Genomic DNA, 15,509 nt, shown 5'->3' on the forward strand with positions numbered 1-15,509 from the left:
TGGAGAAATGCTAAGTATTACCGAAGCTGGGCAAAATTACAGAGCTTTTGTATATACAGAGTTTAATCAAGATGAACAATTTTCTTAGGCAAATTCCTCCTCTGTGAAGAATATACATGGGGAAAAATGGAATATTTTTTTCTCATATTCCTTAAGAGACACGTTTTTTAGGTACCGTAAGAATGATTAAATCAGCTAATTCCTAAACAATTTATTTTATTCCAGAGAAGCTTTCAGTATTTCAATTTCTGTTAAAGTAAACATCAAAACAATTCCTCAGGGTGAAAAGTCTGTGTCATCAGGTGCTGTTCTTACTTTATCAAAGTGCAACCAGCTGTCATTGAGAATAACATGTGGTTCTGAAACTCCCTGAAGCTACTTCTACTGTCCATTTTTGCCTGCGTCCTCCACTGTGTCCAGCTAGAGCAATACCTTAGTGCTATGACAGCCCGCCCTCCCGAGCAGCTGACCAACCTCATCTCAGGGCTCATCCATCTCTCTTCCTAATACGCCTGTCAGAGTTAAGGAAATAGGTAGGCAATAGAGCTGCAGAATTTGCTGCTCAAACAAGTGGATTTCATGATAGATGGGCTTCCAAGGTCTGTTTGGTTTGGCAGAAGAAGGGTAGCAGAGAGGAGAGGCATGAAGGGGAGAGGTAGAGAAGCTGCCCCCTGTTGCCTGGTGCTTTGTGCTAGCTGGCATGTTTGTGGTTCAGCTAGATGATTAGGAATCTCCATTTCTCTTGGTATTAAAAAGACACGAGCCTGGCTCCCCTTCCATTGGTGGAGCTGGAGAGTCCCTGGAATTGACTGGAGACAGGGAAAGGGACAACGCAAGCAGGGACGGTGGCAGGCTTGGACCATGTGCAATTCCGTGTGGCTGTTAATACCTCAGACAGGACAGACCTCAGCACAGTGGTTTGCAATGGAAAAAGAGCCCAGAGATCCTTTCAGAAATGCAGCCAGTCACACCTTTATTTTGCTTTTATCTCAGCTAAAGGAAGTAGGAAGATGTGAAGTCATAATGCAAAATGTTGTTCTTAAATTTTTATCCATTTATTGCATGTACTGAGCAATGTTTTCAGCACCCTTTGTTCCCCTTTTTTAAAAAATTTGCTCCCTCAGTTTTCCTGTTTTTCTGCCCATTCATAGAGTCTTTTCTTATGCGTCATTAATACTCAGAGCTTGAGTTGTTTGATTTTTACCCTTTCCTATGGGGAAAACCTGCCAATTAAATCTTGTCCTTGCTTTCCTTCTGTAGAATCAGCTGTTTGCCAATATATTACCATTAATTTTCATTTACTGTATGCCATTTAATGTAATTGTGTATTTTAAGGGAAGCAGCACCGAAACGTATGTTCCTAATCATGGACAACTCTCGTATTATTTTCTTTCAGAATTCACAAGTGTGTTGTTTGACCCATTAATTAATACATTGGTATATGACTAAGAACACAAATATCTCCTCATTTTCCCCCCTCCCCTCACTTAACATTTTGTTTGAGAAGATCAGTACATTTTGTCTGTGAAAAGCCCTGGATTAAATGCCACCCACAAATGATTTTCTGCATGTTTTATTTTGCCAAAGGAGGTTGTCAGACGTTGGGGGAAATAATGTAAAATTGGCTGACCTAAGACTTCAATTAGCTAACAAGGAAGTTTACAAAAACTATCATATTAACTTTGCACATCATTTTACTGAGGCAGAAATGCTTTGTCACACAGTACTTATTTCTTGCTTTGCTTACCTCAAGGCACAAAGCACAAACAGGAAATAAATTTATTCCTGATTTCTGATGCAAATATATTCTGCAAATACTAAATGTTGAGAAGAGGTTTCCTGTCTATCAGTCATTCCTGTTTCAGCCTGATACAACCCAAATAAGTGGTATTTGACTTGTGTGTTTAGATTAGCATTGTTTTGAATGGAACCCTTGGATTTGAGGGCAGCATCTGGTTTTAGCCCTGCAAGAAGCCACTGTACTGCTTTCGCATTCTTTTACTTAAAAGGAAATAGGAAAAGAAAGGGTAAAGCATGTGGGAAGTTGTGTATTTACAAAATTATGGCTTGGGAAGCAGCTGACTGAAGGGAAACCTTCCTTAAGGACTGGTCTGAGGAAGTTGAGGGTAAAATTGATAGTAATGGAAAAGGGAAGTGAACAGCCGTATTTTACAAAACTTGAAATGCATGTCGATTTAGAACAATCGTAAAAATGTGGGTAAACGCTGTCCATAACATCTTCAACCATTTAACAGATCTAAATCTTCATTTCTTTTCCTTCAGCCTTCATTTTCTGTTGAAATACAGCATCTGTAAGAGCATCGTTTTTTGGGCTTATTTTCCTTCAGACTTTTCCACCTCTTCATTTATTTTGTTGCAAGCCATCAACCAGATGATTCTTCCACATGCTGATATCCCCTGCTGGAACCTCTGTTCCTGCTTTGGTTGCTTTTCCATATTTATAGCCCCCTTCCTACTAGCTGCCTTCCTCTTTCATTTTTCTACTCCAGTCTGTAACACATTGTCAAAATCATCTTCTTGCCCCCCATCCCTTTTGCCGTATTACCCTTTAATGGAGTCTTTTGGTAGCCCTTTGTCGTCTTCTCAATAATGTTCAACCTGCTTTGTATTCCCAGCCAAAGCCTCTGTCACTGTTGCTGGTTTTAACTGAGAAATAAATTGTAACGTTAAAAAAGAACTGGAGGCCGCCTTGGTATCCAGTGGTTCTCCATCAGGATCTGTGTATCCAAGGCAAAAATAATCAGTGCAGGTAACAGGGTTCTGGGAGCTTCTTTGGAAAGTGCCAAAGGCAAGCTGTGGCCACAGGCTCTTCCTGCAGAGGTGGAGTAGCCCAGGGATGTAATATAGCAGAGTGCAGCCATTGGTCATCCATTTCCCCTGAATACAGTTTACTAAATGCTTGTATCCAACAGCAGGATGAGCCAGGAATCTTTTGCAGGGAACTGAACTTTCTACATCAGCTCTTTCAGATGCAGTCACTCCTCGGACCCCTTCCTCGCTTTTTTTCAACATCACTTTCACACCTTTTTTCATGGTGCTCACCAGTCTTGTGCTTATGGCCCTAGGGCTGTTACTCCTCCCTTCTTACAAATGTGATGAATCCTTTATCCCCTGTCTGGTAGTCTTGGATTAACAGCAGTCTCATCCCATCAGTTCCCAGGAACCGCGTGATTTGTCTGGTTCATCACACCTGTGATTCATTAGTCAAGGGAATGTAAAAGGCTGTGAAAAAAACTTAACTTCTCCGAAATGTAAAAAATTGTGGGGCCTCACTTTATCTTCAGCCTTTTCTTTCTTCACCACTAGACCTTCTGGATCTCAGGATCCAGTGCAAGGTCAGGCTCCTTTGGGTTCTCGTCCCTCTTTTCCTCACCAGAGGGCAGGCAACTTACTCGGGTCCTGAGGCTCCGAATAAGGTTTCGGGTTGAAGAGATCTATTGCTACAGCATTAAGTTTTTCAGGCTTCTGCTACAGAGCTTTTAAACACCCTGTGTGGAGCTGCTGTGACATGGAGTACCTCTCGACTCCATCACCCCATCTGCCAGGTGTGCTCATGTGTTCACACTCGGTATTCCTGCAAAACTGTGATCGCTGCTGAACTGGGTAATGATATTGATATCGGTACCGCACAGAAACAGACTGCTCAGTTTCTTCAAAACCATTGCATTATTGCAAGTCTCTTCTCTGCAGACTGAGAGATATCTTGGTTCATATTAGAAAAATATAATCACAAGCAAAAGAGGTGGTGTTTTTTAAAAAAAAAAAAGACAATAAAAAAAAAATAAAGCCAAAACCTCAGCAAACTTTTTTCACAATGGGTTTTAAATTCTGCAGAAAATGAAGAGATAAAATGTATCAGAGCTTATACCTACTAAATCCTCTGACAGCTGCTTTCTCATCCTGCTGCCTGAAAATGAATCAACTTAATTATTTCTGTGGCTATGTACATCCAGACAGCTTAGAGTTGCCTCTTTATCGCTGGCTACAGTAACTGGCCTTGTGTTCTGGAACAGTTAAGAAGATTGAAAACTGAGTGGTTGGTTTTGGTTGGTTTTTTTTTTTTAATTCCAGAGTACACAGACTGTAATAGAAGAAATGGTTTGGAATTTTGGAGTCTCCTGTCAGTGTTAGATTGTGCCCGAGTTTAAATTTGCTTGTGTAGGATGGTGTGTTTGGATTAATATTCTGAAGTGATGTGGAGTGGAAGCTTGGTGTACAGGCTATGACGTAGAGACTGGTGTAGTGAATTCACAGATTGCAGTATGTGGAGATCTGGGGGATGGACAGGGGACACGACAGCATTAAATTCTCTTCCAAGGACCTTGAATTTTCTCAAGATGACTCTTCCGAGTACTCTGAAAATACAACCATTGATCTAGTTAAGACAGCTTATCCTTTGGAACAGTCTAAAAAAATGGTCTTAAATTACCTGATGCACATGTTAAACATGTAAAGTTTTCATTAAAGGAGTTGACAGGTTGCTTGTAAACTGAAGTAATTTCCTTTCCCTTCAGAATTAGATTTTCTTTATGACCTCCTTTGTCAGTAAGCGCTGCTCATTAAGAATATTTGGCCATTTCATTCTACAACCTTATTTTTGCCTGCTCTGTGGATTTAACGGAAGGAAATCCCTTCGTGGCTGACATAATCAAGCTGGATCTCAATCACCAAGTGACGTTTCCACCTTCGTTTTTTACCCTGTATAAACCAAGCTACTGCTTTTCAGGAACATTTAGATAGGAAGGAAATTAGGTATGAAAATTTGACAACCAATTTGCAAATAGATGTCTTTCCTCCAGTTGTCTGTTTGTTGGCTTGTTGATCTGTGAACGGTTACGTAGAAAAGCTAGTGAATGAAGCCTTAAAACTTCTCACATCTCAGAGGCTTCAGGTCTGGTTGTAGAGGGCTGTCTCTGGATATTGTGCAGTCCAGTGGCTGCTCTTCTATCATACACTGCAGCGAGGCAGGGGGCTCGTGCCTCGCTGTGCTTACTAATTCTGAGCCAAATGAGGGAAGCACTGAACTAAGCGCATCATCATAACGTGGGCTCAGGATTTAGGCCTATGCCTTGTCTGTGCAGAAGAAAAGTAGACTGTCAAGATTAATGGCAATCAGTCAGCATAACGTACTGTCACACACAACCCCCCTGAGTTTGTCAACAAGCAGCAATCGGTGTAACATCTGCCCCAAGATACTAGAGGTACAACTTGGTGACTTCTGTGATGGTCTCTGGGTGTGTTCTTGCTGCTGTGCAAGGGTCATTACGTGTGAAAGGGCACGCTTATTCAAGAGAAACGCTGATTTGTGGGGAAATTGTGAGAAAGGTTCATCTCTTGTGTGGCGCTCCACAGATGGGTTTTGTGAGGGTCCAGACCTTCAGGCTGTTCTGGGACAAGTTTCTGAGAAGGTCAGTGGTGTGATTTGGTATAAAGAGTGCGTCTGGTGAGTGGAAGGCTCAGAATTAAATTTCCAGAAGCTTGCAGGCAGTGGTAGGTGTCTGAGATGGCAGCCTGTTTTCTCCAGGCAATGCCAGGGACAAACTTTGCATTGGTGTGGTGTAAGTAGAGAGGTTTGTGCTTTCCTTTGTTACAAACTAGCCGCTAAAATGCCATCAGTGGAAGGTTGCTGTAGAGTTTGGCTCTGATAAACTCCTCTGGCAGACATTGACAACATCTCTCTATTTTGTCCCCTTGTTGTAGAGCCCAAGTGTTCAGACCTCTGTGCTATCCTGAATGGAGGAGACTTCACTTGTGTAGGCAAAAGTTGTCACGGCAAAAAAGAGAAGGAAGAGTAAAAGAGGGGGTAAATGTTGGAAAGGCAAAGGTAGTCAGAATGTGGGACGACAGAGGTGAGGTCAAATAAGCTAAACACAAAGCTGAACTAAAACAGCCAAACGAAAAATGATGTTATGGTGATATTGACTGTAGAAATGTAGGACACGTTGGATGGATACAAGAAACAGGGAATAAGGTCCTGTGTGATTAAACAAAAAAAAAGTATTCTTTTTTTCCCTACTGTCTTTCTCTTCATGTCTTCACTGTATTTACCTGTCTTGGTCATAATGCAGAACCCAAGATTCTTTCGCCATTCAAGAAGAGATCATCAGATAAAACGGACATGATTTAAAGCAAATATGCCCTCTGAAACACTCGTTTCTCAGTAAGAGTAGCAAAGCATAATGTAATTAAAACAGCTATCTACAATGTTTATGTACGGTCACATTGAGTAGAGAACGCTTTTAATTTCATTGTAAGGTCAGACACATGGGGAGGAAGGGTTGATGCTGTCTCTCAGACAGCAGTAATCAGGGGCTGGCAGCTCAGCTTTGGAAATTGAACAGATTAGAAGTTCTTGGCAGTGATCCCCCAATGCTCAGGAGACTCGGCGCAATCAGCAGCTTTGACATTTTGGCCAGCTAGTTAAATAGTGTTGGCTATAAGCGTTACAAGGTGAGTGATCACCCCGCCACGTGCTGGGCCTGGGGCACACGCTTCTTGCCTTCTGCCTCTGGAGCGAGTGGAGCCTCTAAAGCAAGGAGCTCCTTGATGATGCCCTGTGGATGACTTTGCAGGTCAGAGCAAAGAAGAGGAATTTGCATTGTTTGCCTGTTAACCACAACAGTGAGCTCCAGAGAAGGGAGGCAAGGGTTGATACGGGATTTTGTGACTAACATAAATGACGGCACCCTAAGTCTGTGGAACTTGAACCTCCTTTGCCTTGTTTAGCCAAGAATGAGTGCTGCTTCGTGGGGGTGGTTGAGACATCAGACTGAAGAGAAGATCCACATACATGCAACTCCTGAAAATACAGTATTTATTTATTTTTCCATTTATTTTATGGGGAAAACTCGTAGAGGCAGTTTCCCCAGTGTGAGTGCCTGAATTTAAGAAGCTGTATCTATATGTAAGCAACAAAAACCCAGATCTGTACAGATACTTGAATGAATGCATGAAACTGGAACTGCACGCATGCGTAAGTGATTGCAGGACTATATTTGCTTGCAAATCTGATTTAGTGCTGAAAAATCAAGGTGATATGGTAGTGATCGTTAATATAGCAGTATAGTATGGTTAGTTTAGCATTTATACTACACCTGTCTGTTTGAAATGGCAGTAGTTTGTTGCTTTCTAATGGCAAGGGAATTTGGTTGCGAGTGGCAGTAGGGCTTACATGTTTGAATTAAGGTAAGCTACCTGGTTTTGCATGCTTCTCTTGCATGATACTGCAGAAATGACAACTGCAGGCTGACTGTAAAACCACATGGGACAAAGTAGCCTGACACAACTTCTCGGCAGACCTAAGAAAGCAGAAGTAAAGCCAGTAGCTGAACGTCACGTTCTCTGCGGGGGTGAAAAGTTAAGCCCAGTTAGCTGGGAGCCTGGGCCAGTAGCGTTAAGAGGTACCAATAGCTGAATATGTTTTCAATAGGCAAAGTTAGTTTCCAGTCTCTCCTCTCTTCTCTATTCCTGGTAGTTGTTAATAATTAGTCCTAATTAATAATATATACATGTATAATATATAAATTAAAATTAATTAGCAGCAATAAGTAGTCTTTGTCAAGAAGGCAGAAGGAGGAAGACAGAAGGTATTTTTAAACATCCAACTTGTCGCTGGCATTTTCTGCTTGGTTTTTTCCCACTATTCCTTTGAGGACATTTCTTTCATTACACTTCTCCTTTTAGGTATTAAACCAAGACCCTGTGAAATCAGTAGGAGTATGCCACTCGCCTTGCTGGGCACAATCCATTAACGTTCAGGTCTTAAGGTTGTTTGGCCTTCCAGTTTGTCGTTTCCAAGGTGTGACAGCATGTTTCTGACTTGGACTGGCGTGGTCTAGTGAGCACACTCTGAATGCAGTCAAGGAGGCGTTAATCCCTCTAAGGAGTCGAATGGCAGTCAGGAGTTCATCCTTCAGACGGGGAAGTAGCTGATTCCCACTGGCAGACCAGCTGAGTAACTCTTCAGAGGGATTTAGCTGCACAAGGCCACCATCTAGAACAAAATAATATGAAATTATTTTGAATATGAAATAAAGAGTATGCAGGTGCAGAGTACAGAATTCAGTTTTGCTTTTTACCATCAAACTAAGTTTTAGAAGGCTTCCTCAAATACATAGCAAAGTACCTGTTAGATTTGTAGGAGTGGGTAGGGCAGAGCTCAGCTTTGCTGGGCCAAGTTTGCATGATTTACCCAGAGTAGGATCTTAAATGCATGGATGCATGCAGAGCAAGCCCCCAGCCAAGTGAGTGCGGGTAGACTGCCTCATTCAGGGGGTGCAAATATAAGTGCAAAGGCATTTGTTGCCCACCTGAGCCAATGCTTCTGGAAGGAGCATCTTGCTCCTCTTGAAGTAGATCTCTGGGATGAATGTGGTCCCTGTAGCAAGGAAGGAGCTTATCTTCAGTTCTTTAATTGCTTAGTTTCATCTGCTGGACACAGCTAAAATAAGTGCTTAGATCACATCTGAGAAAGAAGTTCTATCTCAGGAAGCAAAAATAGAAAACATAGTGTAGGCAATGAGTTAGAAGACTGAAGCAACACATGGGAAGCAATGAAATATTAATGTGAAAAGAGAAATTTTCAGAATGATTGGGGAACCTCTGTGGGGCTGAGCTTCTGTTTTAAGATACATGGTAAAGATGAAAGAATAAAGGAAAATTAACAATGCAGAAAAAGCTTTTGCCCTCTATTTCTGTAGTTGTTAATTTCTGTAACATCCTCTTGGATACCAGAGTTGTGTTACCGTTTCCTACTGTTTTTTAGCTGTTGGGTTTTGGGTGGGATGGGCTTTTCTAAGTCTGATAAATTGTTTTTTCAGCTAACTTAAGCACAGCATCAGATAAATATTTCAAAGTGTGTGATTTGCACCAGCACCAAGGAAAAGAGTCTAGGATTGTGGAGAAGCAGTAATCTATGATATGTATTTATTTGAACTAGAGCCAAGCAATTCCCCTTAGTTAACTGTGTCTCAGCAGTTTTCCCTGATAAGATAATTAATATGCAGATAGATGGCTGTTGCCCAGCCATCCTTCGTTCTCGTTTTTTGGTTTGCATTGTATATGGCATTGCTTCAAAAGCAATCCTGTAATATCCTTGGCAAAATTATCTCTCTCTCTCTCTCTCTCTCCCCCGCCCTGACTAATGGTCTCTTTTAACAAGCTCCTTTCCTTCACTGTGTATGGCCACAATGTGCCTACAGCCTAAGGCTCTCGCAGAATCACAAAGCGGTTGAGGATGGAAGGGACCTCTGGAGGTCATCTCGTCCAGCCTCCCTGCTCAAGCAGTGCCACCAAGAGCCAGCTGCCCAGGACCGTGCTCAGATGGCTTTTGAGTATCTCCAAGAGTGGAGGCTCCACAACCTCCCTGGGCAACCTGTGCCAGTGCTTGGTCACCTCACAGTGACAGTGTTTCCTGATGTTCAGAGGGAGCCTCCTGTGTGTGCCCATCACCTCTGGGCATAAGGAATAAAGGGAAGGAATGGGCCACTGTAGCAGCCATGTTAGCAGCTTTGTGCTGATCAGGAGAGCAGCTCTAAGACCCAGCAGGAAAGCAGCTGTAAGACCTTAAAAACTCTCCACAGTCTTTCTTGTGGGCATTGAAACTGGTCCCTGGGGCTTGTGCACTTCACCTGGGTTGAGCTGGCAGAAGTCAGGATGCGCATCTGCTCTGTCAGTCGGCTCCTGAGGACTTCAGAGCCTTTTTTTCTGCTGTTAAGTCTGGTGGTATATGTGTGCCTGTCCCCCCGGCATTACAGGAGCATCATCTCAACTCAGAATGCAGAAGAGCCACACTACTGCTGCCATGGGCACACAAACCATGGACAGAGCAGGACTTAAAATCCTGTAACCAGCAATTGTAATTTAGCTGTCTAGTGCGACAGCCAAGTTATAAATGACATGCTTGCCACCACCCCCCAAAAAAAACAAAATTTCTTGTTACAGAGCAGGTGAGATCTTGCTGTAAGATGTGATGCCCTGTCAGAATTTGTCTTATTTTCTGGTTATGCTACTGAAAAATTTTCTTGAGACCACATAGTACTAATCATCTTCTATACCTAGAAACCTTACTGCGACCCAGAATAAGATTTGAAACAAAAACACGAAAAGTGTTAACACAGGTTTTCTTTTCCTTTCCTTGTCAACCACAGGTAATGCAGGTAGTGAAAGAACAGATAATGAGAGCGCTCACTACCAAGCCTAGCTCTCTGGATCAGTTCAAGAGCAAACTTCAGAATCTCAGTTACACAGAAATACTGAAAATACGCCAGTCCGAAAGAATGAACCAGGAAGATTTCCAGTCTCGTCCGATTCTGTAAGTACTGTCTTCTCTTTCCACTCGTTTTTGCATGCAAATGACATTTGTGAGTTTTTCTGGGGGAACCCAAGGAGGAAAGCTGTCCAGGGAGCCATGCTCAAAGCAGTAACGTGGCATCTGCTTGAAGTGGAGTGTGTTTTCTTCTGCTGGGAATCCTAACTTTTTATTTGAGTTCAGTCAAACCAGATTCAACAAATCCCTACAGGGTTTGGTGTGGATTATTTGTATGAAACAACGCTTTAACATTTCCTAGTGTTGCATGACTGTGAGGCTGGGTTTGGTGTTGGTAGCGCTGGCTTAAAAAAAAAAAAAAAAAAACCAAACAAAAAAAACCACCACCAAAAACCAAATAACACTGCAACTTTGTCTTCTGTCCAAGGGTCTTTAAAAATTCCAAATGTCAGTTTTCCAAGAGAGACGGGGAGAAGCCCAGAATATGAACCGATACACACTGGCTCCACAAAAGAGTGGTGTTGTGTATGACCGTCTTGGTTTACGGCATTATCTTTGGTGTTAATGACAAACAGTTACTTATTTGTAAATTATAACATTCTGTCAGCTAGCCAGTGGGATTCTTATTTTCCTTGTTGTTTACTGCGAAGTATCAAATGCTAATATTGCCGCCATAGCTCAGAATACCCTTTGTTCTTTTATATGAAAAATGGAGGCCGTGCTTGGCTCTGGACCAAGTCTGGGCTTGTGGCTGAACTGGTGGCACAGGACAGATACAGACCCCATGGTGCACAGGTGATGTGCTGAGAATAGCAGGAACCTTTTGAGATCAGCAGAGAAATGGTGAGGACTCCAAAAGCATCAGCTGAAATGTCATGAAATCCTGACCATGTTACAAGTGGAATGGCTGATGATTTTCGAAATCTCCTTTCCAAGGTAAAGGTACAGAGAAGGGTTTGGACCAGAGCATTTCAGGATTCAGAAATGGAATGTTTGTTTTGATTTATTTCTAAAGGATACAGGTGTCTTAAGTACAAGCTCTGGGGACCCATTCGTCCAGGGGCAGCAGCGCAGCAGCAGAAGCGTCTTACATTATTTTAATCATACCAATGTGGATCAAAGGGGAAATGCTTCTTTTATGTTTTCAGTGTATAGGAAGATAGGATCTAATGCCCAATTAGAGCTGATGTCACTCATAGTAATGCATCAATTAAAAAGCTACAAATGGTTCCAGTCAGTTTTGCATCATTACACTATTGGAGATCTCCTGCAAATCCCCTGCAACATTTAGTAGTTCAGAGCTGCTCAGTACTGCTAAGCTTGTCACCAAAGCTTCTCATTTTCCAGGCTTTCCCTATGAGTCAACTGTTTAAATATGACGCAGGTCAACTATTTATATTCTTCTGCACCATCACCTAGCCTCATGAAACTTGCCAGTGCCCTCTGCAAGCTGTTTCATTTCCAGTGTCACTCTGGCTAGTTGCTGCCACAGTGTGGAGTCTCCTTCCCCGTCATGGAGTGAGTGAAACAGCCAACACAATAGTTAAAAGCAACTGAAGTGTTACCACAGACTCATTTCAGAATCAGGACAAAGGCTAAGCCTAAAGGCTATAAAGGCTAAGTAAATCGATAAGGTGTTTAAGCCATCACAAGTGCTTTTGCAGAGATTTAACTCTATGCATTTGCATTTTGATTGCATCCATGATCACTTATTCTTGACTGTGAAAAGAAACGGGTTCTTTCATTTTCCCCTTTGATTTGATTCCCCGTACTGAACTCTCTCAAATTGCATAGATGGCACAATTGATAGACGTACAGAATCATGGCCTCATTGTAGGGAAAAAGACTGCAAGTGAAGAGAGCAATTGTGGCTGCGCTGTACATTTTAAAGCCTTGCAGATATGCTAAAAGAGATTGTGCACAACGGTGAATGTAAAGTCAGCAGGCGTTGTTCAATTCTGTGTGAGAATATGGCAATCAGATGATGGTTTTTCCCACCTTGAACATGATTGAAGCCTTTCTTCTGCTGTTCATTGTATGAAGCACTGAACTTTTTAAGTTTTGAAGCTGCTGGATGAGAGAAGTTTCTGTTAAGCTGCATTTGAATGTAATCCGGAAAGTGTTGTCTTAGATCCTCATAGCTACAGCAGCCTTGTTTTGCAAGGATTACTTGTTTCTTTTATACGAGCAGTGTTGTATCATGTGAGATGAAGTTTTTTCAATTTCTACTTTTGATTAGGGAAAACAAAAAGCCTTTCAGAACAGAATCTATTCAAGATTCTGGGACCGTTATTGATCGTCCAAACTGCTATTCCACAAAGAAATTATAAAGTATCACTGGTGCATTTTGAATGGCTGGGGAAGAAGGTGTGTAGGAATCCTGTGGGCTTGTAGAGGAGCAAAGATCTCTGACACGTTAAATGGCAAGAGATGCGTTAATACTTGATAAAGATCTGACATCTAAGTGGTGGCTTGCTGGTGAAAGGAGAGTTAATGCCAGCTAGGGAACCATTGCTAAGTAACATGTACGTGAAAATCAGCAACATACAGGAAAATAGAGGGAAGGATGTGGATGCTTTTTATCTTACAGATTTCTCTGCAGTGTTAGAAAGAGTCACTACTGCCTGTTGCAAATGCGTGGAAGACATAGCTACAAGCCAGAAAGATAAAAGGACAAAACACATGAAAGCAGTTCTGGGATTACTCTTCTGTTGTGTTGTAATGCTTTAAATGTCTGTAATATGCCCCATCCTGGAAGGAAAAAAGCTAGCAAGAAGATGTCTTAATTATAAGCTGGAAAGGCAAAAGCTGGGGATGGATATAACTGGTGCTGAAGAACTAGTGTCATTTGAGTAATCTAAAAAGAATTTCTAATGATTTTCAAATTTGCTGACAATTCAAGTCTGTTATTTTAAAAACAAGTGTCCGATGTCAGTATTGTCTATGGTGCTGAGACCAGTGAAATCAGAAAATTAGTGATCATATATATTACTGCGTGGTTCCCTCCTCCTGTCTCAGCAGGCCGCTAACTTTTGCCGTTCTTACATGACAGGAACACAGTAGGAAACTAAGAGCAATTTTTAAAGCCCCTGTCTCCTTAGACTTTCTGAGTTTGTTCTCTCTCTTTGCAAGTCACAAACTGTTAAGCCAGTGTTATCTGAAGGACAATACATACAGTTCTTACAAAACATATTTGCATTTATGATCTTCCTTTAGCTCATTGTTCCTGTTTGATTTTAAAATTAGGCAGCAGGACCTGTTTCTTGTACAGAGATTTTATTTTTTTTTTCTAATCCTTTGGTCTTTAAACACTGACCCTGACGAACAGAACTCCCTTGCCTTCATAAGGCTTTCTGAAGGAAATATATTCAAAGTAGTGCATCTTTTTTTCAACTGTGTGCCGTGGTTTGATTGTTCTGCTCCATTTATGTCACCTTGAAGTGATGGAACAGAAACCTTGACAGTTAGGAGCACTAAGTGGCAGGATCTCCTTGTATCTGGAGCCACGGTGTCTAAAAAATAGCTGAGAACCATACCAGTCAGAGTAACCACATGTTGGCTTGAGCTGCTGAGGACAGTAAGTGCAGATGACCAGTGGCAAGGGATGGATAAGACTTATGGGGTATCACGAAAGTCCAAAGTCACTGAAGACTGTTTCTCCATGAGGTAACGAGTTGTCTCCAGAACATCTGTGTGTTAGTCTGGGGACTGTAAAACAGAAGGGTGTACTACCTCTGAGCTTCATGGTTGTGAGAGTAAACACATGCACATAGAATCATTTAAGTTGGAAAAGACCCTTAAGATCATTAAGTCCAACTGTAAACCCAACACTGGCAAGTCCAACGCTAAACCATGTCCCTAAGTGCCACCTCTAATTTGTGGAGGGACTCCAGCACATCATTAAAGAGGCAGAAGGTGTCCCTTCTCTCCTATGGCGCTTCTTCCTATGGAAAGTCTGCCTTAGACAGCAAAGTACTCCAGAGAGGATTACCTGTTTATTTTAGGACTGGTTAAAAATCCTTCTCTTCCTCTGAATTGTAAAGGGCGGATGGGGCTTTAAAGGACAGAAGAGGGGATACTATGAGCAAACAGACGTCAATGTGCTGCATGACACCTTCATTTTTGTCTTTTCGGTAGTGTCTTACAACTATGATGTTCATAGAATCATTTAGGTTAGAAAAGACCTGTAAGATCAGCAGGTCCAACTGTTAATCCAGGACTGCCAAGTCCACCACTAAACTATGTCCCTAAGCACAGCATCTATGTATTTTGTAAACGCCTCCAGGGATGACGCTTCCACCCCCTCCCTGGGCAGCCTGTTCCAGTGCTGGACCACCCTTTCCGTGAGGAAATGTTTCCTAACATCCAGTCTCAGCCTCCACTGGCACAGCCTGAGGGCTTTTCCTCTTGTCCTGTCCCTTGTTACCCAGGAGCAGAGACCGACACACACACCCCCACCCCCCCCCACCCCCTCCCCGCCTACAGGCTCCCCTCAGGCAGCTGTAGAGAGCAACAAGGTCCCCCCTGAGCCTCCTCCTCTCCAGGCTGAACCACCCCAGTGCCCTCAGCCACCCCTCATCAGACCTGAGCTCCAGACCCTTCCCCAGCCCCGTTGCCCGTCTCTGGACACGCTGCAGCACCTCTACATCCCTCTTGTAGCGAGGGGCCCAAAACTGAAGACAGGGTTCCAGGTGTGGCCTCACCCGTGCTGAGTGCAGGGGGAAGATCACTGCCCTGGTCCTGCTGGCCACACTGTGTCTGATACAAGCCAGGATGCTGTTGGCCTTCTTGGCCACCTGGGCACACTGCTGGCTCATGTTCAGCCAGCCATCAACCTTGTTGAACCTCAGCCCATCGGTCCGGCCTGTCCAGATCCCCCTGCAGAGCCTCCTGCCTTCCAGCAGATCAACAATCCCCCCCAGCCTGGTGTCATCTGCAAACTGATGAGGGTGCGCTCGATCCCCTCATACAGATTATTGATAAAGATACTGAAGAGAATTTGCCCCAAACCTTTAACACCTATTGAATGATAACCATCCAATTTCTGAATGAAATTACCTAAATATCAAACTGGTGTTTATACTAGTCTTGACTGTTTGAAGTCAGTTCAGCTGCAGATTTTGCCTGCGGCCTGGGCTAAGCAATGACGCTGTGTTTTAACACTGCTCTTCTTAGCCCCTGCTCCCAGGATTTACCTGGGAAGGGGAGGGTCATCAGCTCA

General features: G+C 42.8%; 1 protein-coding gene across 5 annotated transcripts in view; it reads left to right on the forward strand.

Annotated features, from left to right (window-relative positions):
* ELMO1 (engulfment and cell motility 1) overlaps window positions 1-15,509 on the forward strand; it is a 311,529-nt gene that overhangs the window by 271,206 nt on the left and 24,814 nt on the right. For all 5 annotated transcript variants that reach the window (XM_055803695.1, XM_055803697.1, XM_055803694.1 and 2 more), the window contains one exon: window positions 10,170-10,333. In XM_055803695.1, coding sequence (XP_055659670.1) covers window positions 10,170-10,333 — 164 coding nt within the window. The remainder of the gene's footprint in view (window positions 1-10,169; window positions 10,334-15,509) is intronic.

The sequence above is a fragment of the Falco peregrinus genome, chromosome 5, assembly GCF_023634155.1.
Source record: "Falco peregrinus isolate bFalPer1 chromosome 5, bFalPer1.pri, whole genome shotgun sequence".
Taxonomy (NCBI): Eukaryota; Metazoa; Chordata; class Aves; order Falconiformes; family Falconidae; genus Falco; species Falco peregrinus.